Source organism: Temnothorax americanus, unplaced genomic scaffold (assembly GCF_048541705.1).
Source record: "Temnothorax americanus isolate GAGA-0224 unplaced genomic scaffold, ASM4854170v1 Scaffold45, whole genome shotgun sequence".
NCBI lineage: Eukaryota > Metazoa > Arthropoda > Insecta > Hymenoptera > Formicidae > Temnothorax > Temnothorax americanus.
Genome location: NW_027509602.1, coordinates 804,502 through 822,419, shown reverse-complemented (window position 1 = coordinate 822,419; position 17,918 = coordinate 804,502). Strand labels below are relative to the sequence as shown.

At 42.4% G+C, this 17,918-nt stretch overlaps 1 protein-coding gene across 2 annotated transcripts in view; it reads left to right on the top strand.

Moving 5' to 3' along the window:
* The window catches only part of LOC143903255 (zinc finger protein rotund), a 168,475-nt gene that overhangs the window by 40,633 nt on the left and 109,924 nt on the right, over positions 1-17,918 (top strand). The window contains exons 1-2 of one of the 2 annotated variants that reach the window (XM_077416708.1): positions 7,994-10,291; positions 13,970-14,221. In XM_077416708.1, the coding sequence (XP_077272834.1) occupies positions 9,956-10,291; positions 13,970-14,221 (588 nt within the window). In that variant the 5' untranslated portion in view covers positions 7,994-9,955. Of the gene's footprint in view, positions 1-7,993; positions 10,292-13,969; positions 14,222-17,918 lie in introns of those variants that run through there. The other variant, XM_077416709.1, reaches the window with a different exon arrangement.

The following is a 17,918-nucleotide window of genomic DNA, read 5'->3' as shown; positions in this document are numbered from 1 at the left end:
GGTGGCAATAGCTTGACAGAATTTTTTGGGGAGAGGGGGAAGAAGTTCTAAAATTTTGTTTCATACACTTGCGCTATCATATAATTTATTCAATTTTTGGAAAAATATTGAAAGCATATATTCACAATAACGTTTATGTAAAACTTTTGATATGATATGTGATTGCAATAATGAGTTTTTTTTTTTCATTTTTTGTTTCCTCATAGAGGAAGCTTTGTTTTCGTAAAAAAATTTTTTTTAGTTGCTTTTGCCAATGTGTTTAGAATGTTCTAAAACGTTGAAAAATCGCTATTTTAAAAACTATCGGTATGTGTGTATGTATGTGTGTATGTATGTGCCAAATTTACCGAAATTTCTATAACTCCAGAACTAATCAACCAAATCTTAACGAATTATATATGAAATAGGGGTAGAAAAAAAACTGAAGAATATATAGAATTAATAAAAATTGCTAATAATCAAGGGGTTCTTTTTGCTTCGTCAAATTTTTTTACTCAAGAATTAGAAAAATAAAAAAAAACGGTTTTCAGAAAATTGGTAACAAAAAACTATACACTCTATAGTACTCCCCGAAAAATTCTACCCCTATTTCATATACAATTCGTTAAGATTTGGTTAATTAGTTCTGGAGTTATAGAAATTTCGGTAAATTTGGCACATACACACATCAGAGTTGAGAGACCTGTATGTAAGACCGTGATTTCAAGACATCACTTCCTCTATGAGGAAGCCAAGTGCAAATTTCTAATTTGCACTATTTTTTTACTTGTTTTGTTTTATCACGCTTATTGAGTATACGTTGTTTCTATTGTCGTCGCAAGGATGTAACACCGTAATCTTTAATGACATTAGATCCCGATTAGAATAACACGACGTGTTATAGGATAGACGATGCGATATAAAAAATGAAAGAAGAGAAATATTGCGCCATGTTTTCGCGACTTTCACGATTTTCAATCGTGCTTCAAGTTTCGTTAAAAAGATTCGCTACTCCTTTGTACTTCTTACATAGCGACATATGAAATATGCTCCGCTTTATGTCCCGCGTGCCATCTCATTCTTACGCTGCGTTTTGCGTTTCACGATGCCCTTTGCGATACATTGCAAACGACTCGTGACACATTATGCGATGAATAAAATCCCCAAGTAGTCAGCAGCGAAGCGTTGCTTTAACCGTTTTCGAGATACACCAACATTTGGATGCGTGCGATGCATTTTTATTACGCGCTACAAATATCTCTTTTTATCTTACCATAATTTTTCTATATAATATTCACTTTTTGCGTTAGCGTGACAGTTGGACGCGAATGTACATTTAACGCGGTTTTATTTTCGCGGGCTGACAACTTTCTGAGGCTTGACGACTCTCTAACATTGGTATCCGAATCGAAATCTATAGCCTTATTTATTGAGATCGCGATATGTAGCGTGGCCAGCGGGCTGACGGGCCTCATCAATATTCTCCATATTGACAATCTGTCAATATTCTCAAACTATATGATGTTGAACTCTTGAAATGTGTGTACGTCTTGCGAGATATATATAATATTATATATTTTTATATTTATGATACCGCAATTACGATATACTGTCATATTATTGCTTGGAGATTTACTATATATCTCGTAAATCAGCGTAAAATGAAGGCATCATAAATTTTAAAAGAAGGAAGCTCTTATATCGATATATTTTGGAAAACTAATCGATAAAATATTCTGTCTTATAAATTTTGATATCCCCTTTTTATTCTGTATTTATATAGAAATAATAAATCTAATAACATAAATCTAGCGGTAGAAGCTGACGATATATCGCGATTACATAGCGAGCTCGTATCTTTTTGATGAAGAGTTGATTAGCAACTACAGAAACGATAATCTCTGACAGTTTTGGGTCACAGCTGAGATTTCTGATCGAGTGTGTTACCGTCATAAGAAGGGTCCAAGTGCCGTGCGTAAGCGCGTAGGTGGGTTTGCGACAGGTCAGGAGCATCGAGGAGAACTCGTGGATGGTGATGCGACGAAGTAGGGAACCAGAAAGACAGAGAGAGTGCGCGCGAGCGAGAGAAAGAGAGAGAGAGATATATATGGAGAGGGAAAAAGAGAGAGAGACATGTTGGAGAAGCAGAGGAGAAAGGATAAAAATGTATATAGCTATAGACGGTTGACAAGGTGGGGCGGCGGAAGAGGGACGGTAAGATCGGAAAGGGACAGACAAGGACGGGGGATAATCGATAGACACGGCTAGACGCCGCCCCAGACAACCTTTTGCCTTAGCTTAAGGACACACCGACCCTTAAACAATTTAGCCCACATAAACTGATACGCATCCCGATCCTCGGCGTTTACTCAGGATCCTGTCTCAGCGTCCCAAATCTCGGGGATCAAGCACTCTGTCTCGGCTTATATCGACTTATAACGACTCGGATGTCGATAGTTCTTCGCGGATTTCTTCGCGTAGTCGCGTGCCGGCGCGGTATCACCAAACGCTCTTAGAGGTATGTATGTTTCAGTTTCAGCAAGTACAACTTACGATCTGTCATTAAATGCTTTTTTCTCTTCCATTTAACCCGACTTGAATCCTTTCCCGAGTTTCGAGAATTTTTTGGATGTGTCTTATTCGTTAATATGCCCGCATATTTTCAGAATCGTGAAATTTGTATTAATTTTCATTGAGTGTTTATTCAAAACCAAATACGATCGTTCAATCTTTATTCGAATTTTACTTATGTGATATGCCTTGCGTTACATAAATGATTTTTTTTATCGCATGCTTTTAATAAGCAATCTTTCTTCGCACAATCTTGTAATAACATTCATTTTTAAGATTACGGGAAATTATATCGTTAATAATTGTCACGTTATTGAGACTTGATTGCAAGATTGCAGTTATGCAATTTTCACACGTAACGGCGTTAAACATGTGATCAATATATGGATTTGAAATGTTACTAGGATTAATACGAAAGCAGATGCGATTATTTTTGAATGATATCTACTAGACTGCCAACTTGACTTTTACTTACAGTACGATGCATAACATCGTATATAGTCATTAATAATTCAAAATGGCCGTACCGTAGGAGCTCCTATGGCCGGCCACACGGAGATTCCTGTGGTGCGATAAAAAAAAATAAAGGAGGGTCCCGGCAGCAGCGACCAATCGCGCTGCTTCCCGATCATATCAGTCGACTTAATTTATTATTTTATGCGTGTGCAGCATACACCAGCAATAATGATAAAGAGTGTGCAAAAGTAGCGTCTTAAGGCAACGTTCATAATGAATAGCAACGCATTATTTCGGTATGTGATATTATATTAATCGCCAGATATTTCTGAATACGTTGCAAAAGATAGCGAGCATTCTTTGGAAAATATATATCTCTGTGTCGACTAAGTAAATTTTTATTAGGATGCTGTATAGTATTCTAAGTTATCAGCTTATAATCAGAACAATCAATATAATCTTATAATTTAACCTTATTAAAAAATGATGGTATAGATAAAGATTGTGACAATCGTGTTTTCTAGTAAAAAGTATTACAACAATAAGCGAGAAATTGCTAAGAGACGTTTTTCTACATCCGAAGAAGTTATAATAAAAATTGGTGTGCAAACGTATAATATCGAAACATATAACAATGAATAAAATTCTCGATTGTACTCATATCGCTTTTCGTTCGCGCTAACTTAAAAATAAAAGCGATTCACGAGTGACTCATAAAATGAGCGTGCTCGTTCGTCACGGGAGTCGCGCGGAGATCCTTACGAGAGGAGGATCGTTCCAAGCATATAGACGTCGCGCGCCGGATAGAGGAGCGGTGTTCGATGTGTGCGCGAAACCGATGCTCGGAGGGCAACGTTAGACGGGAAGGGTGGAAAAACCTACCTCAACCGGGATGTGCTGGAGGGAGGGTTTGTTCGCGATGGGAGAGCAAAAGAGAAAAATAAGAAAAAGAAAGCGGGAGCCGCGGAGGAGACGACGTCGTCTTTCCACCCTCGTGGACGACGACGACGGCAACGGCAACGACGACGACGACGACGCGATATCTGGGTCGAGACTCGTCGTCGCCGGCGTCCCGGCGCCAGGCATCCTTCTCTTTGACTTTTTTCGACGGGCCGGCGAACGGAAAAACGTCCAGAAATGGAAAAGTACTGCGGCGCTCCGTTGTCCTGCGGTTTTCTTCGCTCTATAACCGGGAATGAGGAAGGCGTATTTTGGCTGCGTTACATCGTAAAGTAACGTTAATTGATAATTTTTTTAAATATTGTTTCTGCAATTTCTCCCACACCACTATCTTCTTTCACATATACCTATATAAATAGCAGAAGAGAAAAAACTATAACCAGATCTGTATGTTAATTTATTAATTTAACTAAAATATTGTATAGATAAGAGTATTTACTAATCTTATAGTTAAAAGTATATATTATCTTGCTGTTTAAAACCATTTATTAATATCTACATTTACGATATTCCTTTATTTATTGAATATAATACGGATTAACACGTTCTTTCTGCACTTTTGTTTTATTCATCAAGTATTATCTTAATTGAAATTAAAATACAGTTTTTTTTATCATTACTAATCTAAAAGAATACTACCGTATTAAAACTTGTTATTTCAATTTATCAGGTAGATTGTAGATTATCATGTACGTCACAAATTAAGTATTCTATTAAGTAACATAGAAATAACAAGTGAAGTTATTACACTTTCCGCTTCTATATGTTTATTCATATTTTTATATCTGCGAGGTAATAATCGTTTGTAGAAAATGAATAACGTTTTCTAATAATTAAATATTCGTCCGATGCTCTCTTTTGGAAGTTTTCAAAATCGAAACGAAGCGTCACAGTCACGCCGCTGAGGAGTCAAGGGTTGGGAGATTCAGATTGGTGGGCAGCGCTCGTTGCTCGGGGGATCTAATTTTATAAGGGCGAGGGAAGCGCGGGAAGGAGGGACGCGAGAAAACTCGTCGCTGCGCGAGAGCTGTCGGTGTAAAACTGGCGGAAGGCCGCCACCGCCGCCGGCCGTTACGCGAAAGTTAGAAGTTAGTTACACGGGGGCGGCCGCCCCTCATCTGCATATCCGTACACCCTATCCCCCCACCGACCCCGTCGCATCTACGGCCCCTTTCCCTTCTCTACTCTCGCTTCCGAGTCGCTCCGATCTTCCTCTAACCGGCGTGTTGCCACCGCAAGCTGCTCAACAAGTGGTTCTTCGGTTTAGCGCCCGGCTTAGCGCTTCTTTAATTTTCGTTGCCCCCTTCTTCGCGGGTCTTCTCATAACTCCGTTCCCTCGCGTCTATCGCGAAGCACGTTATTGTCCTCCGAGCAATGTGAATGCGGTAACACCGCTACGGATTTAATATATCCTTTCTTTTCGTCGAACTCTCAATTATACGCGTATTTTGTAACAAAAAACGTGCTGCATTTGCGTGTATATTTCTTTTTAGGAATATACTGAATCTTTTTAGCGCTATAAATCCGACTTATATCGCTGGCTTGTCATTCAGTCGTGATGCATTTCGATAAGTAAGTCGACAAACTTCTTCTAAAATTCTACTTTAACTGCGATGATATTGAAGTAATAGCATACTTTGTCTCGTGAGCAATATAATAGAATCGGGACAGGAAGATATAGAGAAAGCGCGTTGCGCCACTTCGAACGCTTCAAAGGGTGACTTCTCGCGCGAATGACAAACATACATTCGTATGCGTGACGAGCGTAATAACGAATAATACTCTCCATTCTGAATAGGAAGAACGGCCGTTTTCCGGAAGGATAAGGTGCCAAGGAAGCATGAGAAATCGAAGACAGAGGCGAGCTTTCCGAGCTGCGCGCAGGCGATTGTGCAGCACCGGTGAAATCTTCTTCTTTCTCTTTCTCAGTCCGCTCCGCCCCGAAAAACCAAAACACAAATAATATTGTACGCGGAATGGCACACCGCAATGAGGAAAGGGTGGCGCTCGGCGCCCTCATCGGGCTATTTAGGGCGGAAGGAAGAAAGGGTTCTCCAATAGTGCGAGGCTATCTGCATACCAATGGTATAATGGTAATTAGGGATGCACCGTTAGAGGCATTAGGAAGTACGCTGAGATCTCTTTTCCGCCTGCTCTTGCTGCTGGTGCTTTCGTCCTCCCGATTATATTCTCTGTTAAAGAAGAGAATGAATCTCCGAGGGCGCCGGGGAGTCACGTTCTCTCTCGCTCTCTTCCGAACTCTTCCGTTCTTCCGCGTGTGTATTAAGCTAACCCGAAAAGCTCATGCCACTTGAGAAGAAGCGCATCGCGCTACTACCTGCGCCTGTGGCCCATCCGACGTCGGTTATTTTGCGAGCGTTTTCGTAAAACGGGGCTAAGGTATATTTGCGGCGCCGATTATTCCGTGCTCTGGGCTGGCTGGTTTGAATCTTTTACGTCGATCGATCGTAACGAGCGTGTATAACTCGAGAGACCCACTGAAAGTGATCAAACTATTATCTGATGTTTCACTGAACTTTTCTTCGTTACGACATCTCTTTCTGGCAGACCTCTTTCCAATACGGCTCGAGGTTATTAATCGAATTGAATTATCGTTCTTTTTTCCCTCTTCTTCCAAATCGTATAAATAGTACATGAAATGCCCCGTGATCGCGTTTCGAATGAGAGAAAGTGTTATACGAATCGTTATTGTGAAAATTAGGATTATATTGTTGTAAAGATTCTCTTCAAAGATGGTTCGTTGCAAAGATAGTTTTGTCGCGTTCCTTCCAGAGGTAAATAATCTCTACAAAAAGTGACTGTAGGAGTTAGTCACTTAGAGACCGTACAATTAAGTGCTGTTTATTACTTCTACATTCCTCGAGGATGTTTAATTTATATGCATTGGAACGTCAGAAAGTTTGCACTTAATGGTAGCCATGTTGCTTTTGACACAGTCGTCAAAATATTCCTCGCCGAATGTACGCACACGGATATACGGGGCGCGTGTACACACAGGATTGCCGCGATCTTCCAAACCGCCCCTACTTTTGTCCCCCCGCTTCGAGCACACGTGACACTCGCACACATCGATTCCTGGATGTGTGCTTTCTGGCCGTCAGAGCGCATGCTGCACTGCGCACAATTCCTACCACCCCATCCACCCACCTCCACCGCCGTGCCTCCCTCGCCACCCCGACGCTCCCCTCGCCGCTGACCCCAAACTCTCGTGCAGCGCGCCATGCAACCCCCTAGGAGGCGACTCTTATTATTTCCATTTTTCCAATTCGGTTGGGGGGCGGGGAGCGAGCGTGCAACACACTCCCCCGCCCCCTTCTACTTCCTTACTACCTTCACTCCCACCCTTCGGGCCGTCTCCATCACCCTCTTACTTGCACCCCCTCCTCAGGTGGCCGGCCGAAGGAAAAATATCTATATTTATCTGTTTCTTCGCGGGCTACGTCTCCCTACTTTCTTCTCACTCCTACCCCCGTGCTCCCTCCTCTCCGCGACTCCACTCTCCGCCTCCACCTTAGAGATTCTCTCTGTCTCGCGTACTTTCTTTCTTTTTCTTATTCCTTCTGTTTCTTTCTCCTTCTTACGTTCATCTACCACTTCTTACCGCGCCGCGGCGCCGAGCGTCCGCGAGACCGACGGAGTGCGAGAGGACAGAAGAGGATAAGACAGACGGAGAGGGCAAGTGGGAGTGTGAAGGCAGAGGGATAGAGGGAGGAAAAAGAAGTAAAAGACGGAGGTTACTACGACGACGACGACGACGACGACGACGATGACGACGACGACGACGACGACGACGACGTCGACGACGACGCCGGCGGCTACGGCGAAGCGTGCGCGCCTTTCCTTGGCTTCAAGTGCAAGAAAGAGAGACCGAGGAGGAAGGAGACGGCGGTAGGAGTAGGAAGGATAGAAAGGGAGAGAAGGACGGAGAAAGAGAGCGCCGAGCTTCCGCTTCCTTATGCTCCGCCGCGGACTGCATCAACCAGTCGCGCGGTCGCGCTCACATAAGAAACTGGGATTCGAGAGGCCGACCCCCTTCTCGAGGCAGCGCGCGGTTCCGCGAAAGCGGAAGGAAGCGAAAGGTTATACCGGCGAGTGTACGTCGCGCGGCCGCCGTCGCGAGGCCACTCGTCGTGTATACGTCTAACAAAGCAACAAGAAAACACGTACGTGCAACGTGGAGGAAGAAATTATCCGCGCTCTATCGAGGCTCGAGCACGACTGACCGAGCGTTTACCCCCACCACCGCGCTAGCGAGCGACGCGAGCGAGTTGAACGTCGTTCGCGATTCACGAGGGGCCCCGTAGGGCCCGTCGAATCGGGCCCGAGCCCGAGCCCGAGCGAGGGCACCGAGGGCCCGTCGGCGCCCACCAGCCACACTCGGCTCGACGACACAGTCGCGTCATTCACGCCAATGATGAAGAGAAGGGGGCCGCGCGGCCTCCTGAACGAGTTCCACGAATACGCCGCCACGAGGATGACGCCGCCGGAAATAACGGAGGCTTAAGGGGATGTTACTCGATGCCACTTCGCGCCACCGAGGAAGATGTTTCTGCTCCTTTCAGTGCTTCCTCTTCCTCCTCTTCTTCCTGGCGACGGAGAGATCCGACCAGGTGGAGGAAGGCGAGTTCGGGGAGGGTGCTGCGTGTTCTCATTGAGGGACAAGTCTTAACGAAGAGGAAGCAGCATCGATGTTAATGTCACGAAAACGGGAGAGATCCCAGACGATCAACCAAAGTTCCTATTTTTCACGTGTTTTAGCCCAAAGATTAGAAAATTAAGGGAGCGAGAATTTATAGAAGGGAGTAAGGGAGGCCAGAAAGAGGGAGAGAAGGAAAAAAAAGAGAGAGAGCGGAAGAGAGAAGACACCGAGATGACGCACGTTGAAACCTCGTGTCTGCGACGAGAATGGAGCCTCCCGCGCTAATTAACCAGCCAATTAGAAAGCTCGCGGCCATGCGTAATGAGCTGCGCGCGCAAAAGTTCCTAAATGCAACGCGGTCCTTTTTCCTTCGAATTCGCGCCGGTCATGAAGCACACGGCGCGCACTAATAATATAAATTTAGATACACTAAAGAAACGAAAACCTCCTCCTCGGCCGTATTGATTACGACCGGCGTACGAGATTACGAGAGTGTGATCGAAGGCGGGTGGAGAGAGCAGGTGGAGGATAAGGAGCGCGCTTTAGTCTTCGATACTAGTCCGCTAACAATCATAGTGATAGTATAATAAATAACCGCTAAGGGTTAATTGTACAACAGCGAAGAGCGCCTTCTCTTCCGAGACGAGAGAGGGAGAAGGTGTGGAATAAATAAGCAACGTACTTGTGTCTTATGGCGTCCGATTACGCCAACAGGCAATAAAAAAGAAAAAAACAGCAGGAGGCTCGAGGCGCGTACGAAGACGAGACACGTTTACCCCTGTATCCTGCTCCGCGCGCACAGAGCCACGGTGCGCGGAAGGAAATCTATCCTTCTTTTTTTTTTTTGGAGACAGCATGGAACCTGCGGATGGACACGCTCGACTTCGGAAGCCGACCTTGCAGCTCTTTAAGCAGTTTTTAATCGTACATTAATGTGCCACGTGGGCTCTTGAAGCAATTTCACAGACCGCGCGCGCCGCGCGGCGTTTTTATCCTCTTAATCGAGTACGAAGTAACTAAATAAAATTAATAGAAGGATTACGGAATATATATATATAAACAAACAAACAAATAAATATATATATATATATATACACAATTTAAGAACCTATTTAATTATATATTCCTATATACATATACAAGGAACACATGTACAGGTATTTTACTAGGTCCTTACGATTTTGAAACTTACCTTCGTTGAAATAAAGGGAAGCGAAAAGCGAGATTCGCAGGAGACCAAAGAAAACGGGCTACTTTTCGTGCATTTCTCGAGAGGCCAGAAAGATATTTTTCACTGCGTCGAAACACAGTGTAACGAGAACGGCTAAAATGTCCACGATGAGTGTCGTCTCGAACTCTTCCGTCGAGGTGGACTCGGATTCCTCTAACGACGTGTCGATCAAGGACGATAGCAGTGCTGAAAGAAAGTTTATCCTACGCAACGAGCTGTACAGCAGCCTGCTGGCGAGCGCGTTAGGCAAAACCGTGCTCAATAGGCATCTCAATTTCAAAGAGCAGGGGATTAACTTCAATCTAGCATCCCTGAAGGACAACTTAAACGCGCTCGGTGCACTGAAGGAGTTAAAGGACTTGAAAGGCTTGACCGTCAGCAGCGTACCCGCCTTTCCGAGAAACTTAGCGCTTCATCGGGAAGATCACGATGAGGTTAGACTCGATTCGCTGAAAAATATCTTTTTACATTGTTGTTGTATTCAGTATTGTCTGTTGTTAAATTTCTGTTACTGCTGCATTGACAGCATACAGTTTTTTTTTCTTTTTACGACAGCTGGCGTTGTGCTATGTAAATTATTAATTTCCCCATTTTATACATATTTAGATTTATCAGTATACTGATAAAAAGAAAAAAAATTAAGGCGTTATATCAAGTGGGGGAGGGTAAAGCGAAGTGATAAATTCAGATATAATTCAATAATTCTTTGTTGATTGTATGTGTGCTTGTTTTTATTTCTAAATATGCTTTGAGTGATAAAATGTCATTCGTTAGAACGGAAAATAGCGTTGGAGCTTTCCTTGAAAGGTTACTCCAACGCGCGGTTTAACGAACGTCACGTGGGCATAGTACTCACGGTATATTAGGAGCATATAAGCGGAAATGGAGGAGCGCCAAGTATCAAGTGAGAGGACGTAGACGCTATGTCGTTAAGGATCGTGAGGATAGTTAGTGAAGAGTTAAAGGCCGGTTGACAGGTCGGCGAAACTGTTTGCGAGATAAGTGCGTTCTAACGTGGCTGGCGCTTGTCGCCGGTTTATAAGTTGTCAGTTAAAAAGTTAGAGCATAGTTAGCGGCGGCGAGTTTTCGCGTAACGAGGTCATAAAACACGAGGCCGAGTCGAGATTTCGTGTGTTCATAAATAATGCTCCGTGTTCTTGATAGTTCCCCCGATATTTTTTGCCTCGATTGGTTTGATGATGTGTTCCATCTGAATTGTTTACCTTGATTTCCGATTACGATGGTTTTATAATCGCTAATTTTGTTTGGATTGTTTACGCGATAAGACTGAAGAAGCGATCGGTGCGCAAGAGAGAAAAACGTTTAATTAAAGCGTTTAATTTTTGACAACCCAGTGAAATAAGTTAGAATGGCTATGTGAGATTAAAGCGACTTAGTTAAGTGAATTTTTTATTTAACGACTAACTAAGCATTTAATATCATTAACAGTAATTGCTATTTATTATACTGTTTCTTCGCGTTTAAGGGCTAATACATAATTTGCGAATGGTTGTTTATATATATATATATATATATATATATATATATATATATATATATCTTCGTTACTTTAAAGATATAAATTTAATTATATTTTTAAAGGTGTATCTTGATTAATACTTGAACTTTTTTCTGTTATAATTTATGTTATAATTTATAAATTTGCTGCAATAGTAGCGCGCCATCGGCTATTTCCTGTTGCTTCCTTTTGCTTTTGTCCGAGTTGCAACCGTGGAGGAACTTTTCTTGGCACGATTATGGTTTTGGCTCGCTTTAGAATCGAAGCTACGGCAATTCCTGACCTAAATCCATAAACATGCACCTGCGTGCTTGTTTCGTTTCAATTGTACAGAGTTTATCGGTTTCGCAATACTCTTCATGAGAATCAATTCTTTATTTAATCGATCAATTTATTTACGACAACGAATTTCCATTATGAATTGTAGCTTTTTATTGTGATGGCTAATTTCATAATGTATAAATTCTTTTCATTATTACGAAAAGAAATTGCGTTGATTTAATTGACTGTTGTAACAGTATGGAAAAGTGAACTAAAGCCAAACTTTTTCGGTTTACGGCACAGCGATAAAATGATAACGAACGCATTTATTATCGTTTTTATCGCGTTTATACTATCGATCACTAAACTTTTTGTCAGTCAACCTATCATAAATTAACTAGCTCTCAAACTGGATTTCACGATATTTGGAGGGCTTATATTCGCCCTAGAGAGAAAAATTTCACGGGCCTCGTATTGCGCACCCGAAAACGTGTAATTAAGTTAGTCACAATAATGAAACGCATCATTCCCCTTTGAGACTCCCTTAAGAAATAACACCCCTGGTAAGCTCTGGGGGGGATGGCTATGCGAGAAACTAATAATCACGCTTGCGATTCGTAACACGTTTTTCTCACGATGCACCCGCTGTGCGAACAATTAACGACTTCAATCCCAAAGTCCCCCTTAATTAATGATTTACCCCGATTAGTTTGCTATGCCACGGAGAGCCGAGATTTCACTTCGCGAGAAAAGAGAGATGGTAGGATTAAACCCGATTATTCCGAGGTCATTTAAAAAGTATGAATATGTATATTTTATTGGAGATTTAAAAGGAGGGAAAGAGACGGAGGACGGTAAGCAGAACACGGAGATGTAATGTTAGAACGTCGTAATAAATATTAAAAAAGACTGAAGGTATATGCTTATATCCGAGGGTATTTTGCTTACTCGAAAACTCGAATGCTGCTTTAAAGTCGATTGTAATTGAATTTTAAAAATTATTTACAAGAAATTCTCGCTTTTAATCCGTCGAGGACAAGCGGGACGGCATTCGTACTCTTGTAAGAGAGATTACACGTATTTAATATGGGAAAACGGGTGCTAATGAATATTACTGGATTTCAACGCAATATTTTATTCGATGATACGAAATTTTTCGTTCGAACGGAAACGGATAATTCGGAGCCGATATCGCGGAGTAAAATCGCGAGAGCAGTAGCAAAAGATGATTCCAGTTGCATCTACTTTTATAACCGCCGTGCTGCTCATCGCTCCTGCATTCGACGACGTATCGATTGGCTATCGCCTGACGTATGTTTTCTCTTCTTTGTCTGGGGCTATGAATTTCTTACGACGTCTCTTGCGGTCGATAGCGCCGCAAGAGATCGGTATAATTACCCTCGAATTTACAAATGTGTGCCTGTTGGCTGCTATACACGTGTAGAATAATCTATATACGCTGTGTGCCCTGTTAATGTGTTCGTAAGAGCTTAAATTCTAAATTATGAACATTTCTTCCAATTCTCCTGACAAATATTAGCTTGATATTAAAGAATTAATAGATGAAGGAAGAAAAGACGTATGTATATAATGAAGACCTATAATTACACACAACGAGAAGTAGACAATTGAATTTAATAATATACATAAATTTTTGTATTTATAATCGCGTACTTGGCGGCGCTTAATTTAGTATCGTGGAAATTATAATTTAAGTTAGAAATGTGTTTCCATATAAAGAGGGAGAGAGAGTTTAGATATTTTGACGTCAAGTATATTTTCCAACTTAATGCTAGCCGATTCATCGATCAATTTATTAATGGGTTGACTCTTCTCGCGCACTCAATCATGAATACCTAATATTGCCTCGCCGGCCACAGACAAGAATGAACGAGTTTAATAATTACTGTGGATATATAATATGCATGGAAGATTTCTCCGGTCTAGGATCTTCCATCAAATCGAAGCAGCCGACTTGCCTAATTAATTATACTTGGAGCAGTTTCACATTTCCGGAAATGTGACACGCAAAATTTCCTTCCAAAGTTAATTATTTTTACAATTTTGAATATTCATGTGTGTAGCACGGAAATAAGTCATTTATTGATATAAATAATTTGAGACGTAGAAAAACGTTAAAATAAAAAAATTGATACGTTTTACACACGTTCAGTTTACTGGCTCACATTTTGTGAGAAATAGACTTGATCTTTTGATAAATATCATTGTTACAATAGAACAAGAGAACCAAAATTAATCGCGCTATTCGAATAATGTCGAATTCATGTAGATTTTTCACCAATTAATGTTTCTATTTTTATTTATTTTACAGAAAAACTCATTTGCATGGTCGGAGGGTGGCGAAGAAGGCGGCGGCGGCGGTGGAGGTGGCGGAGGAACGGGTGGGACCGGAACAGGTGGTACGGGTCCTGCGACCACCGGTGGCGGTGGACTGGCCCATTGGGTCAGTGTTATGGCGGAGCACATTCACAATCCGCACTCAGCCACTGGCGTCAGTGTTCACCATCAACAACAATCCCCACCTCAACCGCCTTACCCGTGGAACAATGGCCTTTCCAGTGACGTGAGTACGCTCTTGTTGCACCCAATAGATTTCTCATGCTGGAAACCACGTCGGAATGCCACTAACGATTTCAAACTTATATTCCATTTAATATTAGATATTTTTTAAATCATTATCAATGATAAGAGGCATTTCCATTTATGATGACGTTGCTCGGTTAATAATCGAATAGAACAATTAATCTCAGTAATTCTTACAAAAATAGATAGTAGTTTTAGTAAAATATAAAAGTAAACATTTTTATTTATTGCGAATAGTATCAATCAATTGTAAATATATAGCAAATTTTTTCTATGTTAGAAAATGTACCGCAAAAAGATCGCATTCATAAATAAAATTATAAATATAATCATAAATATATAATTATAAATATAATTGACTAATAACAGGGATAGAGCTATAATGAGGAAAAGGGAGAAAAATTTTTCCAATTGACTTTCTCTTAAAAAATCGTAGTAACATCTGACAAGTACTACAAAGTTTTGAATTTATTTATCTGTAACCTCTGTATTTCTCGCGGATTCGACGAAAGCTGCAGTCGTGACAAAAAAGATCGACATGAAAAAAAATTCAATAGAAAGAGACGGTTACAGAGACCTAAAAGGAAATAAGGAAGAGTAGAAGGAACGTTGCTTGAATTAAATATGGTTGGAAGAAAGACACCGTTAAATGCGCAGCGGTCCAACGGCATCAAAGCTTCGGAAATAGTAGAAAAAAATTCCCCGTACGACATTTCGTTTTTTTTTCTTTTTTTAAATGCGCAGTGTCAGCGGAATAGAATACGCTACCCCTGTTTTGATTTTTTTTTCCTCACCCTTCCGCGTACTATCTCCTGCGACGAGAATCCTGCATAATTTAGACGAGACTGGATTAGAGGAGACCGTCAAGAGAGGAAGAGACAATGAGTGTGAAAGAATCGGGAAGGGATGAAGTAGTAAAATCGAAATGGAAACGACGGGGGTGAGAAGTGCAGGATGGGATACAAACGACTCGAAAAACGACGGCGAAAAAGGGCGCCAAAAAGGGTTGAAGATCGCTTTACATAGCGGTGTTCTTTCGTCGGGTTCCATCTCGAGATAAAAAAGAGAGAGAGAGAGAGAGAGAGAGAGAGAGAGAGAGAGAGAGAGAGAGAGAAAGGAAAGAAAACAAATAGACGGAAGCGCGAAAAAAGACTTTCGGGGAAGAGGGAAAAAAAGCGTGTATGCGCATTCGCGCGACAGGGAATGAATGAGAGAGAGAGGAGAACGAATAACGGAAAAAAGTAGTTGCTCATTTGAATCGATAGTGGTGGTTACGCGGCGTTTTTCTTGCGTTAATCAGGTGGCAGTTCATTTATGGCGCGATTTATGAGGGAGGATTAACGAGTCGTAATATCAGAGTAGGTATGATTTTTAAATAGTAAAAAAGAAAAAGAGAGATTTTTAAATTTTAATATCTTTCAAGCTTATACGCACATAATCTCTAAAATGTTGTACCCCATTTTTCCCGCGCTTTGATCATTCGGTGAGATCGTCGTCTGCAATTATGTCACTCTGCACAGTCTGCATTCGCAGCATTATTATAATTGCGCTCCCATTACCGAAGCGAGATCATAGAGAAGCCTCGATCACAGAGGACTCGTTTGTTTTTCTAAGACAAGAAATTAGGGTGCGCCTTCTATCTTCGTACGGTGCGAAAAGGACCGGATTTGAATGTGAATAGAAGCGGCAGACATCTCGAGGACGCTCTTTATCGGTCGTAGAACCTGCAGCACGCGGAAGAGTTATCCCGAGGCCTCGTTTATATCCTCTCTCTTTCTTTGTCCCTCCTTCTCTCTCTGTCTCTCCTTCCATTGAGAGCCCACCCGGTTTTTGTCTATGGTTATGGGTGCCCACCGAGAGAGACCCACGCCGTGGGCCTATCGCGGAGGCCCCGGGAAAAAAACAAGGAACTACGACAACGGGGGGACGATTTAAATAATCCGCGGCATGTCTCTGGCATTCTCACGGGACGCCGTTCTCGTGAAAGTTCTCGAAAGGGGAGGGGGCGATAGTTTGGGAGAGAAGAAAAAGAATGAGCGTACAAGACAATCGGCCAATCTGCATACGATGCATACGGGCGAGGAAGAGCCGCAACCCTTTGGCGTTCCACGAGGGGATGATCGCGTTATCTCGGTGAACGACTCGTGACCATCAACGGGGATGGATCGGTCGTAGTCTAACCGTTAGATCCTAATGAAAATGTCGAGGATTCTCAATATTCATAATAGAAATGAGCTAATAGTTATTAGAATCATTGCAAGAAGATCGTAGCCCTTTGAAGAAGTGTCCACGCCACCGACAACCGTCGCGTCGGCCGAGGTTGGAAAAGAGTGAGAAGAAAACGCTAGCGCAATATGTTAGCGCGATGCCTGCGTGTCATGTGCGAAATCGGTAACACGTTTTCGGAGGTTGTAATCTGTCGTCGGTTTTGCCCAGCGGGTGGTCAACCCTTTTTCCGGGCTTTTTTACGCCTGCCCGACCATAATCCCTTAAAACGCTTAGAGGCGTTCTTTAGGGTAATTTCTTCACGGCGAAGAAGGGGCGCGTCGTCTCATCCGGCGGGTCCCGCATCGTTTTATTCGCCGAAATGCAAAACACCTTTGGCCGCGCGCTCACGGTGCCCCTCTCTCCCGCCTTCGGAGAACAGCAACTGGAATCGTTCTTTGCGCGAGAGAGTCCTCGGCCTCGCGCGCGGAACACCACCCCTGACGAAGATTATGCAAAGAAGGACTCATCCATCCCTTTCTTTTCCCTCCTTCGTAACTATCCTTCACCTTTGCCCCCCCTCTCCCCGCCCGACGAAAGTCCCCCGGTCGTCCTCTTTCTCCGTCTCCCTCGCTCCTTCTCTCTTCCTCTCTCTCGTCATTTTCGTCCCCTCGACACGGTGGCAGTACGAAAATTAAAATAATGGTTCCCGCAACCCCTGCCGGCATTTTTTTACTTCTTCGATCAGCTTTTTCTGCATGTGCACCTTCGGCGCGGCAACGACAGCCGGCATGCAAATCGTGCGCGCAACGGGATTTTTGTCTCCGTTCGGCGAGAGACAAAAAAAAGAGCGGGGAGAAGTAAGGCACGGTTTATTGTCTCGATATACCGGGACCACCGTTCGTTAAGGGGCCGGTGTCGAAATAAGATTTTTTTTTCTATCTCCGCGCGCGCAGAATGCCTCCGGATGACGAAGCCGTGTCGCCGATTGGCTAATGAATTTCTGGGGCAACGTGCCGCGACGAGAAAAAAAAAGAACGCGACGGGACTAACGCTCACCTCGCATTGAATGCAATAAAACGGTAAAAGTTTCACTATGAGGCAATTTATATCGCGTCATCGTATAACGATATTCCGTGGCAATTTTTTATATCTGTATTTTAGCAACCCTTTCACGTGGAATATGCGTACAATAGATTTTATGCGTGCAGAGAAGAAGATATTTCTTCAAATAATTCTTGTGCAATTTTTTCTGATCGTCTTTTTGTTAAATAGCATTATTATTTTCACAATCGAGAATTATCGTAATTTAATATTATTGTCAACATTTTATTTATTAACTAAAAAAACTCGTATTTAGTTATTCATGATTAAAGTTTTGCGTTATTAGTTTTATTTTATTCGCCGTAATTCTTTTATTATGTGAAAATGATCGAATAACAATGTGTTGCACACATAACGGTTCTGAATGG